The sequence below is a fragment of the Dermacentor silvarum genome, chromosome 5 (genome assembly GCF_013339745.2).
Source record: "Dermacentor silvarum isolate Dsil-2018 chromosome 5, BIME_Dsil_1.4, whole genome shotgun sequence".
NCBI classification, from domain to species: Eukaryota; Metazoa; Arthropoda; class Arachnida; order Ixodida; family Ixodidae; genus Dermacentor; species Dermacentor silvarum.
In genome coordinates, this window is record NC_051158.1 from 31,421,726 (window position 1) to 31,437,851 (window position 16,126).

The 16,126-nt window shown below is 45.1% G+C and overlaps 1 protein-coding gene across 2 annotated transcripts; it reads right to left on the bottom strand.

Moving 5' to 3' along the window:
• Nucleotides 1–738: 738 nt before the first annotated feature.
• On the bottom strand, nucleotides 739–16,000 carry LOC119453236 (uncharacterized). Of its 2 annotated transcripts, none has more exons than XM_037715261.2 (5): nucleotides 15,763–16,000; nucleotides 13,038–13,317; nucleotides 11,947–12,285; nucleotides 8,467–8,642; nucleotides 739–7,535 (listed from the first exon to the last, which is right to left on the bottom strand). In XM_037715261.2, exons 2-5 carry the CDS (start codon nucleotides 13,314–13,316, stop codon nucleotides 7,436–7,438), a joined length of 894 nt encoding a protein of 297 aa, XP_037571189.1. In that variant the 5' UTR covers nucleotide 13,317; nucleotides 15,763–16,000; the 3' UTR covers nucleotides 739–7,435. The 2 variants fall into 2 exon arrangements, with proteins under 2 accessions (XP_037571189.1, XP_049523605.1); XM_049667648.1 differs by lacking the exon at nucleotides 15,763–16,000 and adding an exon at nucleotides 15,277–15,545.
• Nucleotides 16,001–16,126: the final 126 nt, after the last annotated feature.

Consider the following 16,126-nt stretch of genomic DNA (forward strand, 5'->3'; position numbering starts at 1 on the left):
TTGTAAAACTGGGTTTTCTGCTCATTTCTTTCACGTGAAAATTGAAAACCTGTGTTTCTGGCAAGAGGTCTCTTCAGACGTGTAAACAGAAGTCTCGGTACAACGTTGAAGGAATGTTTATAATACATCTGAAATGCAATGTCTGGAAGATGCCCTTTTTGCCTCTAAAGTGGCAAACAACATGAATATCTTAAGGACAATGTGTTTTCAATATGCGTGTCAAGAAGGTACGAGCTGCCCGAGCATAGACACCTTATGACGGAGGGCAATACGGGATTTTTGTTCACCCCGGTGTCGCCGACACCGGTTGGTAGGGATGCAAAGAAAATGAGACGGCCATTCCAAATGATGACCCACTCATCCTCGCTAATATGAGCGCTATGTATCAGGCTTTGCTGAGCTCAAGCTCATCAATGTTCGAGCTTCTAACCTCGATCTCAAATAGTCACATAAGTGTGCGATTTGCAGATTTTTTTTTAAAACAGAACTAGCAAAGCGCTGAAACATGGGGCACAGTAAGTGGACATACGCGTGTGTGTCCCCCCTTACTGTGTCCTGAATTTTAGCGCAAAGCTAGTTCTGCATCAAAAAAAAAAAAAAAAAAAAGTTCCCAATGTGTTGCAGATGCATACAGGAACACCTCCCTAAACAGTTGTTTCTCTATGTTGAAAGAAACAAAATAAAAACTCAAATTTTTTTTTAAGGAAAAGAGAAAATGAGGCAGGCCGCAAGAAGTATTTCAGTAGGACATGTTTATAAACAAATGCTCCAACAATATGAAATGGAAATACACAGACACGCCCGGCACGTATATCATAAAATGGTACGTAGACGGGGAGGGCCAAAAATGGATTCCCCTGGTTTTGGCAAGCAACAGACGTATACCAGTTCACATACTATAGACACAATGAAACAATGATATGTTTGTACAAGAACATGACGAATGAGGCAGCAATAAATAACAGTTGTTTTTCTTACGTGGAAATTCATCACAAGCTCAACAGGGGTGTGTATATAGGAGAGAAACGCACTGCGACAATTTCCTTGTGCTGCAAGACAAGAAAACGTGGCACGGCTGGCTCCATAGTTCCCATGATGGCATGATACTTTGCCATATCCATAGAATGGATAGTTAAAGGTGTAAGCATACAACAAACCCAATTGAGGTAGAATTCACCAACCGCTGCTGCTCAAGTTTTTGTACATTCCATTTGCTCACAGGTCTGTCTTGAAATATGTTGCTTGCAGGAAGTTACTGAGAAATAGTGACGTGTTACACTACACTATTCTTTGAGATGACTATGTTTAAAGCAATTCTTATTTTTTCCATCCCTCATTACGTATCATTGTGCGCTGATCAGTACCTCAAAGTTGGTATGCCGAACTGTCACACCAAGTTTTTCTACGAGTTCTTTTGTCCCCAAAAACCAGTGTTGACTGGAATCGCCTGCCCACCTCCACCATATCTCCCTCACAGTACCTTGGTCGTTCAAGTCTGCAGTTGACCTCTTGTGACGAAATGTACTCTTTTTTTTTTTGGTTCACATTCCCACTCCTCTCTGTAATACCTCACAGCTGTGACAGTAGTTGAATAGATAAATATGTTTACTTTGGATGCCGCAGATATGCTGGGTGTGAGGACTTAGACATTTGAAATAACGACACCTGAAGTCTATCCAACCTTCATGCAGCTTTTCAGCGTCGTAAATTTTGTTTGCACCCCATTTGCTGATATCTGCTGCAGTCGGATATGTTGTCTGCAAGACGTTGTCAAAACAGAGTGACAAACACAGCAGCATCATGTCATTCTTCAGCATGACGAGTATATTTACCTCAGCCTACCACAGGAACTTCATCTTTGAGATAACTGCATCTTGAGGCTATCTAATCTCGCAATGTTTTGTCCATGGTGCATGTTTATTTAAGTTGAAAAATGTCATGCACAGCCTTCACCACGTTTTACACTGTGTCATTGTGTTCAGAGAAGCAGTTCGCTGAGAGTAAAGTGAAACGCACGGAGGTGTTTGTGAAATTTGCAAGTTTTTAACTTTGCCCAAGACGTGTGCACTTGAAATGGTGCAGAACATACGGAAGGGCGTGCTCTGTAGTTACCCCGTTTCATTCGTTGAAGAGTGTATGTAGTGAGGCAAATCCTGGTTTCTCTCACACTTATCGGAAGCCAAATATGTGAAAAGAGAGCCAGATTTTAACCTGTTCCATAAATGCACTACAGTTTATAGGATAACGGGACAATGAAGATGCCAATGGCAGGAGTAACGTTGGCAGTGCCACAAATTGTTAAAAAGTTATTTGCTGTGTGTCATTGTTCTTGCAGAAGGAAAAAAAAATATAAATCCCGTGTACACTGATGAGTGTTGCTGATGATGCGCTTGCACCAGAAGAAACTTTGCACATGGTTGCCCCAAATAAAGCTCTCCATGCTGTGGTTCACATCTGTTTCACAAGATGGCGCCACCAGCACAGCTGCGTACGTCGATATCTCCAGCGTTTCGGTATTCCGTTAAAAACTCGACTACGATTACGGAAAAGCTAAAACTATTTAACGGACTCTCGAGAACAAATGACCATCCCGTAAAACTATAGAACTGTCTTTTGAGCAAAACCGTGCGACATCTTCTTGTAATGCAGCACTGGAAAAAGACCTCAGAGGCATGTCGCGTGGTCGCCACAGACGCCGCGGGCGCCGTGAGAAAGCTCGTTTTTAGGGTTACGTGCATTCACACACACAAACACTCAAAAAGTTGTTTTCGTTGGCTTGTGCACAAAGTGTCGCAGTGAACGTGCTGGCCAAGCTCTTTCTGAAGGCTTTGTGATACAGAAGCAGAGAGAGAGAGAGCTTGCTTGTGCAGTTATTCACTAGCGGTATTTCTTTCAATAAAATTTGAAATAAAGCAAGAAAATCTCACTGCTCGTTCAACAAACAGCAATCTCGGACCACTTAGTGACTAAAAGAGGCATACCCCACTTAAGAGAATGGCCCCGACCAGGAACAGCATCATGTAAGTGATAAAATGTACATACAACAGCGATGAATGAACAGTCATCCACAAAAGCTTACGGTGCACGTGTTCCACAACAAATGTGAACTTCTGCCCTGTTAAGGCGAGGTGCTTCAAATTTAATGAGTCCTACCCAGCAACAAGAATTCACGATCGCCAGTCAGCTCCTATGTAAAGGAGTACGTTTATCTAGGTCAATTACTCACAGGGGACCCTGATCATGAGAAAGAAATTTACAGACGAATAAAATTGGGTTGGAGTGCATACGGAAGGCATTGCTAAATCCTGACTGGGAGCTTACTGCTGTCGTTGAAAAGAAAAGTGTACAATCATTGCCTTCGTCCTGCAGTGGAGATAAATATAGGCTGGTGATGATGATGACCCAGCAAACTCACAAGGCTGAAGGAAGTTTCCCTGAGGAAGATGTAGGTTGGGACAGCCCTCACTTGTGCTGTCGCCTGCAAGTGTGAGGGCTTTAACCAAGGACCACGCCACCTGCCCCAACTTTACGACTCTGGCACAAGAAGTCGAAGTGCACCATCTCCTGTGGACTTGCCCTGGCACGTGACACGTCTGGGTGTCATTGCTCAGATGGCCTAGCTTCAGCAGTGACCGGCATGCTGACTGCAGCAAGAGGAGTCAGGATGACGGTCATCACAGAGTTTTACTGGACTTTCTGCACGATGTGAGGTTACATTCATTTTTATGGTCTTATTACTGTGTCTCAAGGCAGTCCTTAAAGGGAAAAAAAAAAGGTTTATGGTTCACTGTGTAGGTCTCGAAGGCTACTACAGACTGAAACATTTAATTTGTGGCTATGCCCTCATCCTTCATAGGGAATGGTTTTTTTTTCACACATCCCGTGTCCCGTAAACTTTTGTGGCCAACTGTAAAAAAGAGAACCTAAAAGACTAGATGCAAGGGAGGGAACGGTAGAAGCCCGCTAGCAGAAATACAGCACGGCAAACATAAACGAAGCACCTCCTCATCGAATGCACCGAGTAAAAAAGCTGCATCGACACTGCACATTCAACGCACTGTATAAAAAGAAAATCTGCATTCAGGTACAGAATTCAACATTGTTGCACACATCAAAGAAAACTACTGCCAGCACTTGGAACAAAACTTGTAACAGGAACACAATTGCCCGCTTGAGCGTTTGAGTCGAGTTCATCCAGTAAAGAAAGGTTCAGATCATTACGTCTCAGCACAGACAAAAAAAAAAGTGATATCACAAAGAAACTGACATAGAAAATGAGCAATCTGTACGAGGCAAGAGGGGCCACTCAGCCACCAGGTCACAGTAAAGAACTCAAAGTACGGTTTAAAGGCTCAACCACAAGAAGCGAGTGCCATGTGTCTCGTCGGTGCGGGTGAGCATCTACAATGGGAGAAAGTTATACAACGAGAAAGCTATGACAGCACTCACCGCACAAGCTACCTCGATGTCGGCAGAAAAATCGCGAAAATATTTTATTGCACGTCAGCCCTGCAAGGACTGCAAAGCAGCGAATGACACACGTTGGTCATTTTCTTTTTGCCACCTATTGGACTCTCAGTAATATGACTGAACTTCCCACGACAACGTCACGTTGCGGTCAAGCTGTAGTAAACAATAATTACGGGATGGGACAGATGAAAACATTGTACAGTTAATGTAAAAAGTTTGTGAACTGCTAGATTTGAGAAAAATGTTGAGTTTCCGAGCAGTTTAAGCCGTAGACAGCAAATCTGTACAGCGCTACAACGATCAGAGATACCATGGTTAAACCATGACTCAATGAAGTCAGTGAGACCACGGAATTATTTCTTTAAATCGAAAACTTTGTTAAATCAAAAACACTTAAAGGCCAGCTGCAACAGACATTCCTTTTGGCTAAATTTGTTACAAATGAACAGCATTATACCACTGAAGCAATGTGATAGCATCACCAAAACTGCTGTGGTGCAGGAGCTGGCAAGCGTCGCCAGACCTGCTCTACAGTTCAGGTGATGTTCAGTTCAAACTGTCGTGCCAATTGGTTTACTGTAGGAATAAGTAAACAATTTTCGAGGCACTCTGAACACAACAGTACTACTGCGACCTGTTTCTTTCCCCATATTTCCCACACAAAACTTCATTGAATGAGTGAGATATTGAGTTCACCGTAATTGCTCAGAGGCTTTCAACGCATTAGGCTCTGTGAACCTGCCCGTTAAAGCACCTTGTTAAATTGAGGTTTGAACGTAGTACAGGTTGGGAAATATGAACACCAGGCAGCAGAAATATTCAGCCTAGTCCTTGCGACTCATAAACTATTGAATTTGATTGCCCACAAGCAGTAAGTGTCTCCTCAGCATGTATTTTCTGCGCAACCATTCTGAGCTGGACTAGTTGGTTTAAATAAATTATGGCGAAACGGCGCAGATGACAGGACGACTGAAAATGGACACGACAGGGCCTGTCCTGTCCGTTTTCAAAGCTAGCTGCTTTTCTCATTGACAGAAACACAAATTCTCGAGACTCCTAACGTAGGACTAGAAAGCATGACTTTCCCACTTCTAGAACACATTGTAAGATGAGCGCAAGAAACTTGTAACTCTGAGAGCAACACTAAGCTTAGTTACCATATTTTCTCAGTTTTGAACCACTCCTGCACGTTCTTGAACCAGTTTCAGTCCTGCTGCATTAGGCGGCCTGCCAAATTATTGTCTTTATGGCAGCAGTGAAGTTTTGTTATATTGAAATCGCGAATAAACAGGCTTTGTTATATTGAGGTTAAAGATACATAATGCTTCATGCAAATTAGGCAGCAAAGCTAAAAAACTTAAATACTTTGTTATATTGATGATTTCATTATATTGAAGTTTGTCACATCAATCTATAACTGTATTTGCACATCCCTATAGAGAAGTAGAGTCAGACCTTGTTATAACTAAACAGGACATAACGAAACAATGGATATAACTAAGTGAAATTACCCTTAAAATCGTCATAGAGATTCATAGTGCAGTACATGCAATAATGGGCATAACAAAGTAATGAATATAATAAAGTAATTCTGACTTCCCCTTCAAATTCGTTATAACGAGGCTTTACTGTATATTTAATCTTCGTAGCATTGCCTGCTACATATAAAACGGAGTGTAGGACAATCTAGCGGGGCAAGCGCTGGCATACAAGAGGGTGTACAATGTAATGAACACAAAAGATATAACCTCACAGAAAGTAACTTAGCTGAAGTAAGTCTTCAACTTTAGCAATTCATTGCCGGACTGTGAATATGAAGCAGTATACTGGTAACACCAATAAAAAAGCCATAAAATTTGATCGTTATCGGTGTACAGCATTGTACCTGGGCCGACCTTACATACCTTCAATACATAATGCAGTACATATAAAATGCCTATTCATACAAGCAGTAATCGCTATAAGAGCTATTATCGTAAGTTGACCGCATGAAGGCAGAAAGCTAAAAAGCTGTGAGGTAATGCAGTCAAGTTCCACCCCTTGACAAAGACTTTTCTTCCTCCTTTTAGGCTGTTTCAAGAACTCAAGTGCTTGTGTGATAATCATTATGCAGGTTATCGCTGTAAGTGCAACTGTTTAAGGTAAACCACACCATAGCAGCAAACACAAGATGATGTCGTAAATTTCCACTCTTTGCCTATGACTTCTTAAAAATTTTAGATTGTTTAAAGAATTTGAACACGTCAAAAATGGGACCGACGTGTGCCCATCGTTATGAACGGTAGTCGTTATGAGCGCCATTCATACAAGTTGAGCGCACTGTAGCGGAAAGCTCGACTGTGAGACGATGAGAAATTCCTTCCTCCGTCGAGACTCCTTCTTGAGGCCATTTCGAGAAGGGAGACATTCGAGAAAAACTTGACTGATGTGCACCCTACAACAGGACAGAGAGGAGGGTGCGCTAGAGTGGATTTATAGCTGCATATAGGCAGTCGACAAGGACAAAGAAGAAAAGAACAGGACACGTCCTGTCAGTTTCATACTTGTCTTGTTGTGCTGCATAAAAGCAGCTATGTTCTACAGAACGTGCCCTGCTTCTAGATAAGACACAGCTGATTTCATGTAGCAGGACAAGACAAGGACAAGACGAAACTGACAGAACTTGTCCTGTCAATTCTCTCTTTTAATGTCCTTGCCCTGCCACTCTATGTAACAGCAGCTTACATCCTGACAGGACATGTCCTGTCAGTTCCCTTATTTTTGTCCTTGTCACGCTGTCTGAAAGCAGCTATGTCCTTCCTAAAAGCCGGACATACCTTACCAATTCCCTCCTGTTCTGTCTGTGTCCTGTTGCGTTACCTAAAACATGTCTATGAATGTGCACCCTTTTCGCACAGAGTTAAATGCAGAGGACATAGTGTTGAGCCCGGACACGCTGGCCAAAGTGAGGCGTGCCAAAAAGTGACTAGATGAGGTGAAGCGTGGCGACTTCGCGCGGTGTGTGACCGACCACCAGGAGGTTGTCGTAGCTCGGAGGTGGCTGGCTGGCAGCGACCGTGGCCGCTCTGAAAAGGACAAAGCATGCAAAATCTATGTCACAAAGGCATACTACAACCACACAGTGATTTCATATTTCCTCTCTTTTGCTTATGAGCTCATAAACGGCACAAATGCCAATCCTGTGCAATTGCATGTGAAATAGGTTATAGAATATACAATGAGATCAATAGTTTAATCTCTGTACACCTTTAACCCTCTGCGGTCACGTGTCGGGCCCCTCCCAATGCACTCGTTGGAGTTTGCTGGTTATTTGGGTTTGTAGTGCGAGTTTTCAGGAATTTTTTCACCTTATAGGTGTACTTCGCAATGTCTGCAGATGAGGGCAGCACTTTCTTTCCTATCTCCATGCTTCAAGTGATTTTCGTGCGATTTGCAGCCTGAAGCACCGACAGGATTGCAACGCTTTCCACGTGTGCGTTTTATCGACAAAATTAGCACGAGTTCAGTGAATCAGACAATGATTTTAGTGCCATGGATGAGTGGATGAGTCAGTAAATGTCTGCGGTTGAGAGCACTCTAGAAGAAGGTGACAATAAGGACCCTACAAACCTGGAGTGCAAATCCTGGCTTCCACCCATGAGAGAGTTTCAAGTGGTACCGCACAGCGCTCAAGTACTGCTGCGAACCTCAGGAATAAGTAAACTTTGTGACATAAATCACTTCATATGCGTTTGTTTACCTGAGTGCTATTTCTGCTGGAAAATCTTAAAGAGACACTAAAAGCGAACGTTGAATCACTTGAGACTGTGCCGCAATTAAAATTGCCTGCACCAAATAGGGTGATCTCCGAGGTCCTGCTTTACTGAGGTGTTACTAAAGTTTACTCCCGTTACATCACGGATTTGCATCCAACACATGCGTGGGGTCCAGCATGGTCATTAGCGGTGCATGTGACACAATTACCTTCGGCCGCAAAGCTCTCAGCGATTAGCTCACCGGGAGCCTGGGGTGAGCAGCCAGTGGGCCTGGGCGCTGGGCATTGCCGGCACTGTTGCGACGCTGTGGACCGACGCTGGGCCATAGCCGCGACGCTGGGCTTTTCCTGGTGATGGAATCTGTGGCTGCTGCCTGTGTATGCCAGATGCGATGTCCACAGCACAGGGCATGGCCACCTGTGAAGAAGGTTTCAGTTCGATGCAGTTTTCTTAAATTTTATTTTCCAACATATATACATACGTTAGTGGCCACCTTGGCAAGAAAGCTGCGTCAAACAGCTTGACGGGGTCAAGGAGCCAGTGCCAGGCAATAGAGCACAAAGAATAACGAAATACTTTACTGATCAAGCATCAGTGATATTATAAACATGATCAAGACAGCAGATTAGAATTAGTACATGGAATAGCATTACTGTGAAACAATGTCTGCCAATGAAGCTGAATATTCGTATGTTATATTTCAACGTACAATCATTGCATTATACCGGTGCTAACATATGGGGCAGAAACTTTGAAGTTAACAAACAAGCTCGAGAGCAAGTTAGGGACAGCACAGAGAGCAATGGAACGAAAAATGTTAAGTGTAATGTTAAGAGGCAGGAAGAGAGCGGTGTGGATCAGAGAGCAAACCGGATTACCGACATTCTAATTGACATTAGGAGAAAAAAAATGTAGCCGGGCAGGCCATGTAATTCCTAGGATGGATAACCGGTGGACCAGATAGCCGGAGTTACAGAATGGGTGCCAAGAGAAGGAAAGCGCAGTTGAGTACGACAGAAAACTAGGTGGGGAGATGAAGTTAGGAAATTTGAAGGCGCAAGTTGGAATCAGCTAGCGCAAGACCTGGAGATCACAGGAAGAGGTCTTCATCCTGCAGTGAACATAAAAATAGGCTGCTGCTGCTGCTGATGATGATATTTCAGTTTAATTTTTGTAAGAGAGGGAAGTTTACTGGACTAAAAGCGGCTTTCTGTAGCTTGACAAAGTTCGGGAGATCTCCTGTAATTAGCAGAGCGATGTTTTCAGTGGGCAAAGCACGAGCTGATTTATTCTTCACGGTGGTTTTACGTTTTACTGCTGTTGAGAACGGCACCGCGGGTTTGACTCCCGATTGTATCAGCTGCATTTAAAGTGGTAAAATGCGAGAACATTTAGTCATCAAGCTTCATGTGTACATAAAGGGTCCATGAAATGGTCTGGACAATTTTTGTAGACGCGTAGGGTACAGCTGCAGTAAAACATTAGCGCCAAAATTTAAGTGAAGCATCTCATACTAAAAGAGATCTACGGACGATTACAAGTTACCCTCCTCCCTATCCATGCATTTCCTCCTCAACTCGTTCACCGAGTGATCGGGGTTAAGCTCCACCTTCACTGGCTCTGCATCATGATGTGACGTCATGTCGTCTACTTCCGGTCGTCTTGGAGCCAGCGTGCGAAACCTCTCCAACCTCTCCCGCTAGCTGCCTGGCGGTTGATCCCCCATGAGAGCTATCCAAGCAGTGTGCGCTGCGAGCATACCGTCGCAGCGCCAAGTGTGTCCGGTATTCCGGTAACTGCAGGCGAGCTGGGCATTTTGACGGATGGGTGGAGGTGTAAACTAAAGCCCCTCCATACACCTACCGCTGTGATGATGGGGCTTAGTGTAAACGTGAGCAGCCTGCACGGTGCGGCCACCTGGTGGCGCAGACCTTAACCAGCCAAACACAGAGCTACCATTGCTGTAACCATCAAGCTTCTACAACATCATCTACCACTTCTACGACATCGCAGAGGCATTCAATTGTAGTGAGTCAGTTATTCAGATAAGCAACTAATTAACTCTATAAGTGCCAGGCCCAAGCATACTCGCCTGGTTGCCGATGCAAACCCCTGGCCATGCCAGAGATTTTTCGTGAACGTGAAACATCTCTAGACTTGCGCCATCTACTCGGGAGTTGGTTAAACTAAAATTTTATGGTAGGCCTTCTTTTTATACGATGGATGGCAAGATAAATATTATTAACTGTTGGTGTTTCCCACATCTCTCATTTTCCCTACACGGCAGACCAGCGCAATAACTCCTACCATTTTTTTAATGATGGCGAAATTCAGGAACTTCATATGAACTCTGATTCAGAGGATTTCAATGATGATTACGAGGTGTCTTCAAGGGAGAATAAAAAAGCAATGAGGGCATTAGTGCCTGAGGAACACTATTTTAATTAAAATCATTAGTCTAATCCTTTAAGTGGCATTTCAGAAAAACACTTCGCACCCATAGGATTAAATAATTAGCTAACCAATATGTCACTTGATTAGTACGTTATAGTTATATCAATAAATCAACCAGACAATTCAATTAATCGATCAGTCCATCAATCAATCAACCACAAGCTGATCTGCGGGTGCGGCTTGTGGGGGATAGGAGCGAGAGATGGGCAGTGCTGTTGGGGTGAGCTAGTATGTCTTATTCAACAGAAGCTCTTCCAACTCAGAATGAGCTCTCACGTCCCTATTAAAATGCGTTGAAAGCAGATATGCCATCACTATGCAACTGTTCTGACAATTTGAATATTGTTTGTTTCATTTAAAATAAAAAGCTGTAAGTTTGCGCCCCGTTTACAAACCACCTGTTGTCTTCTGCCGCACTTATCAATCTTAAACAGGGCAAAGATGTCATAGACAGCTACTTCTGTATTTTCACCACAGGTGGCCACTAATCTTGTCCAGCATATGCATAATTTATTTGCTTACAAAACCTCTGCTCCAGGCAAAGGTGGTGCTTTAGACATTTCGCAGTACTTATCCTTATGACTTTATCCCGAACTAAAGTTTGTCTTTGCATGCAAACTCAAAGCATATGTACCATGAAGCAAACAAATAAGCAAACAAAAACAGAAAAAAAAGAGAAACCTTCAGAGGTGTATACCAATCTGAGCAACTGATACATCAAAGACAGCGAAGACGTACAAGTGAGTTCTCACATTCTTCGCAAGTACTAGGCGTCTGTTTGCTGGCTCATAGCCTCGATCGAACGCAGCAGCAGTCGCTGCTGTGTCCAAGTGCGGTCGTGACTGGCTGTTCTTAGTGACGGCTCCTTTTATCTTTTGACGGCGCAACTGGCCCTTGCGCCATAAAACACCACACATCATCATCATCATCGCAGCCAGTACATACTCCTGGTGGACCTCCAACATGGAGCAGGTACGAGGTGACGTAAAAAAAAAAATTTTATTACTGGTTAAAAAAAGCTGCATCTATAAGTTGTTGCTACTCAAACAAGACATACACAAGTGAACGTTTATTTTATAATGATTGATCAATATGTTTCAAGGCAAATTCGATGCTCCGACAAGTTGCTCTGCATTTATATCTCATATTGACCACAGCGTCGCATGCCGGCGCTCAGTTCCGCACGAAAGCCATTTTAAAGTTCCGCTTAGCAGCTTCTCTGTTAAAGATGGGAGAGGATTTAGAATGAGATGAATTCTCTCATCACCTGTCTCGGTGGCCCGACAGACACGAGGGGATTGTAGTGCACTGTGGCGGGCGGAATCGAAGGCGGCTGCATCATCGCTGACCGCCGAGCTCGTCGCAGCTCCTTGCTGCGCATGTAGCATTGCAGCAGCAGCAGTGAGACGTTGACGCCGATGAGTAGCACACCGATGTAAACAAACACAAGCAAGTCGCCGCTGGCGACTGCACCGTCTGGTGGCTCGCCGATCCCAGGTCCCATTGGGGGCAGCTCGGAGTTCAGCGAGGCATCTGGCGCTCCAGTCTGGATGGCGCCGGCAATAACCAGCGCGATGCCGGTAAGGATGGCCGACACGTAGAAAACCTGGAAACACACGTTTTCGTTGGCATCATGTGACGTGCAGGCACATAGACGTGGTTCACATGCTCCCGAGTCGAGTGTGGCAAACACACAAATTGATGATCTTTGGATGCAACTCGCTGATACCTGTCAGGCATTACTGAACCACAAGCGCCGAGTTATGGCTAAATGTTTGTTGGTAAGACATGTCCGAACATTAAGGCACACACACCACTGGGCTCTGTAAGAACAGATATCGATGTGCATGGTTCACAGGTACTAATGGGCTAGTTGGTTAGATGTGGCTTAGTTAGAGCTGTAACCTTAATAAACACAAACAAAAACAAAGTGCTTTGTCTGTGTCCATGTTTTTCTAGTGCTTTAACCTCTCCCTTTCAAACGGTTTATCGCTAGTGACTTTCGCTTTGATGATCAGACAAGAAAACATAGTTTTTCCGGCATGGCTTGAGCATGCACAGTCAGGAGTAGGCACTACAGGCTTTCCTCAAGCTGCATGTTTTGTTCCTGTGGAGGCCCACCTTGTTGTTCTGTGTCTGCTGAGCTATATTATAGCGCTAGTTCGTGTCTGTTCGTCTTGTAGTGTGCCGAGTACTACTGAAAAGCACGGAAGTACACAGCAGACAAGGATGACAGCTCTCCGCTGTCCCTCTCTGGTGCGTCCTTCTATGATTGTCACAAGTACTCAGCGCATTACAGGACGAACTACCCAAGTTCTTTATGTTCAGTGAGTTAGGGAGGCTTGTAGCAGTACTCACCTGTTGAAAGTAGTGGCACACTTCGTGCGCGTTGCACGTGACTGTCGACACCGGCTGTTGCTGTGACTGCTGCTGTTGCACGTGAGCCGACGTGACCGACAGCGAGCGCATTCCTCCCGGCTGACCCCCCGTGTGGGGCTGCGGGGCAAAGGGCGGCACGCGCGGCGCCCCACCCTGCGGCCCCCCCGCCAGGTGGTAGCCGTGGCTCTGCTGCGACGAAGGCGGTGGCGTGCAGCTACCGCAACGCCCTTCGCTCGGCTCGAACAGCAGCGACGACATCCTGCATAGGTGGCAGTCACAGTTCTTGCACCGCTGCAGTTGCATCCGGACATGCATCCATGGTACGGAAGACCAGGCGTGCAAAACATGGATGCGAGAAGAACGGAAGGAAAACGCAAACGTTGTGTCCGTGTTATGTATTCACGCCTGACTTTCGATGCTACAAATCTCTACCAACTTGCTCAGCTTTCTGGTGTTCTAGATGTGCATGCTGCAGCCAAACATCACCTTCACTTCAACTGAGTCTCGGGACTGGCCCAATTCTTTTGTGTGCATGTGAACTACAGTCCAGTGACAAGCTAAGAATCCAGTGGCAAATACACCGCCTGCCAAACTTGAAGAGAATTCATATAGATCTGCCAGATAATTAGGTTTGCTAATTTCAATGTTCAGACCTTTGGGACCCACAGCCAAGAAGGATTCTAGTGTGTTCAACAACAATATGGATGCTTGCAGCAGTGCGTTGGATCATGTGGATCATGCAGCAGCGTTTCAATATAGATCATTAAATTCCTCAGCATGTTTTCGTAACAAGACAGCAAGAACTAGTGTTCAACAGTGTTCAAAAAGCTCCTTACGCATCAAACAAAAATTTGTTCAAGAACTGCAAAAAAGACTGCACGAGACTTTATGAAGAAAACATGTGGTCTTCATATGGCTCTAACTAAGAAAACATGAAGCCCCTTGGACCCTCTTCTTTTTCTCTCTCACTGCATGAGATTTTGACATATGGTTGGGTATAAAATTCCAAATAACAAAGCCAGAAAGTTCTAGAAGATGCTTCTCATATACATTGTAAACAGCAGGTAAACTGAAACAATTATTGCTTGCAGTTGTCTCATTGCAAGCCGGCAACTTAACCACACTTGCATGGATTGGATCACTATATTTTCTTATGCTGTGTGTGCAGTGAACTACCTTTGTTGTCATCTCTACCTCTGCGACGTCCCGGCAAACATGACCTCTTTTCACAATCAGCACCTTTCGAGAGATCCATTTCACAGTGCGGACGCACAGGGACCAGATGCAGCGCGGTTTTGAGGGCGGAGCTTGGAACTGAATTCATAGGATGTCACTTGGTGCACGTTCAAGCGCCCTAAGGTTTTCTGCAAGCACCCACTCTTGTCAAAAGTAGATATCAATTCATCTAGTAATGCGCTGAGTACAACCTACAACCACAAAAAGACCCACCAGACATGGAAAACATGGAGTGCAATGTCGCCGTAAATGGCAGCACAAGCTTATCTAAATGTGCTTTCGCCAGTAAAACAGGTTGTTAGCCTGTCAGGCCATGGATGGACTCCTGATGAGTTTTCGGTACCACTTGGGTAGTATCCACATACTGACTCCCAGGATGAGGACAGACTGAGAATTAGTACTTAGTCAGAAACGCTCTGATGGGAGTCGCGATTTCAGATTACACGCACGCTAGCTTGAAACTTTGGATGCCACAGCAAAACATTACCACTAATGACGTCTCTTCAACATGTACTGTTTTGCCTTTTGTACACACTGCTCTATAAGCCAGCAGACTTCAGCGATTCCTGCGGATCTGCAATCATTTACAGCTACAACAGAGGCACTCAGTGCGGTTGCATCGAATCAAAGAAAGCGCTCTTGATATCTAGGCCAGATACTTTTCATTTCGGCGGGGAACTTCGCAACAGCAGAGGACGAAAGGATGAGTGTGCCCGTGAACTAAATTAGGGATCCTACTACCGCGCGACTTCCCGGTACATTCCGGATGTCCCGGTGTTCATATAATTACACGGTGTTCATATTATTACACACATATCGAGACACACTTATTTTGCGCGCCGTTATTTCTTAACCCGCCCCCGCAACAACTACAGCACAGCTGAATTCAAGACCTTTCTCGGGAATGAGATGCATGCCGAACGTACCGTCAAACGTGGAGGAAGAAAAGATAGCGTGTACTACGAGCGCGCACACAAATCACCTTTTGCAGCAATGGTTCGATAGCGTCGGACGAAGAAGCTCTTCATCTGGCATCGGAAATTTCGGTCCGTCCGGACAGCGCAGCGAAGGGTCTGTCCGGCGGCTCTCCCAATATCCGCGCTGTCGACGGTCCTAAGCGCGCACCCTTTAAGAACGAAGGGAGCCTCTTCCGTTGCGTTCAGGGCCAATTTACGATCATCAGGCTCGCTAGCGGCGTGTAAAACGCCAACGGCAGGCCGATCCACCAAGCCGGATTTTTATGTTACGCTTTCTTTTTCTATCGCGGGGGGAACCCAACACGTACCCCCCCACTCCACACTGTAAACAAACGCGTCCGCGCGCAAGGCGCGAATATCACGCGCGCCACACACAGATGGTTCGCGATCGGCGACCCCGAGGGCAGGCCAAGGCAGCGGCGCGTTTAAAAATGGAAGATACCCTTTCACGCGCGCGCAACTGTTTATTGTACGCGGGGTGTAAACATTACCTTGGGGCAAGAAGAAGACACCGGAGTCAAGACGCCAGGAGCTTCGTCGACCGTCGTGTGGAGCCATTACCGGCGCCGCTTCCGTGGTTCATGGCGGTTTCCGAGCAGCTCCCGGAGACTGAGCGACGAAGGCGACGGCATCGAAGTATACGAATATTGGGGCAAAGTTCAAAACGAAGACGCGCCGAGTATTTTGATCATTTTCGGCGCGGGGGTGCGTGCGGCGAGAAAAATTTTGACAGACCGCAACCTCAAACTGTTACAGCCACCTTTCCACACGGATGCGTCGGATTTTCGTATATATGATCAAGGAATTTGGCACTTTATTCAAGCTCGAAGCTGATTCATTTTTACTTGAAAACTA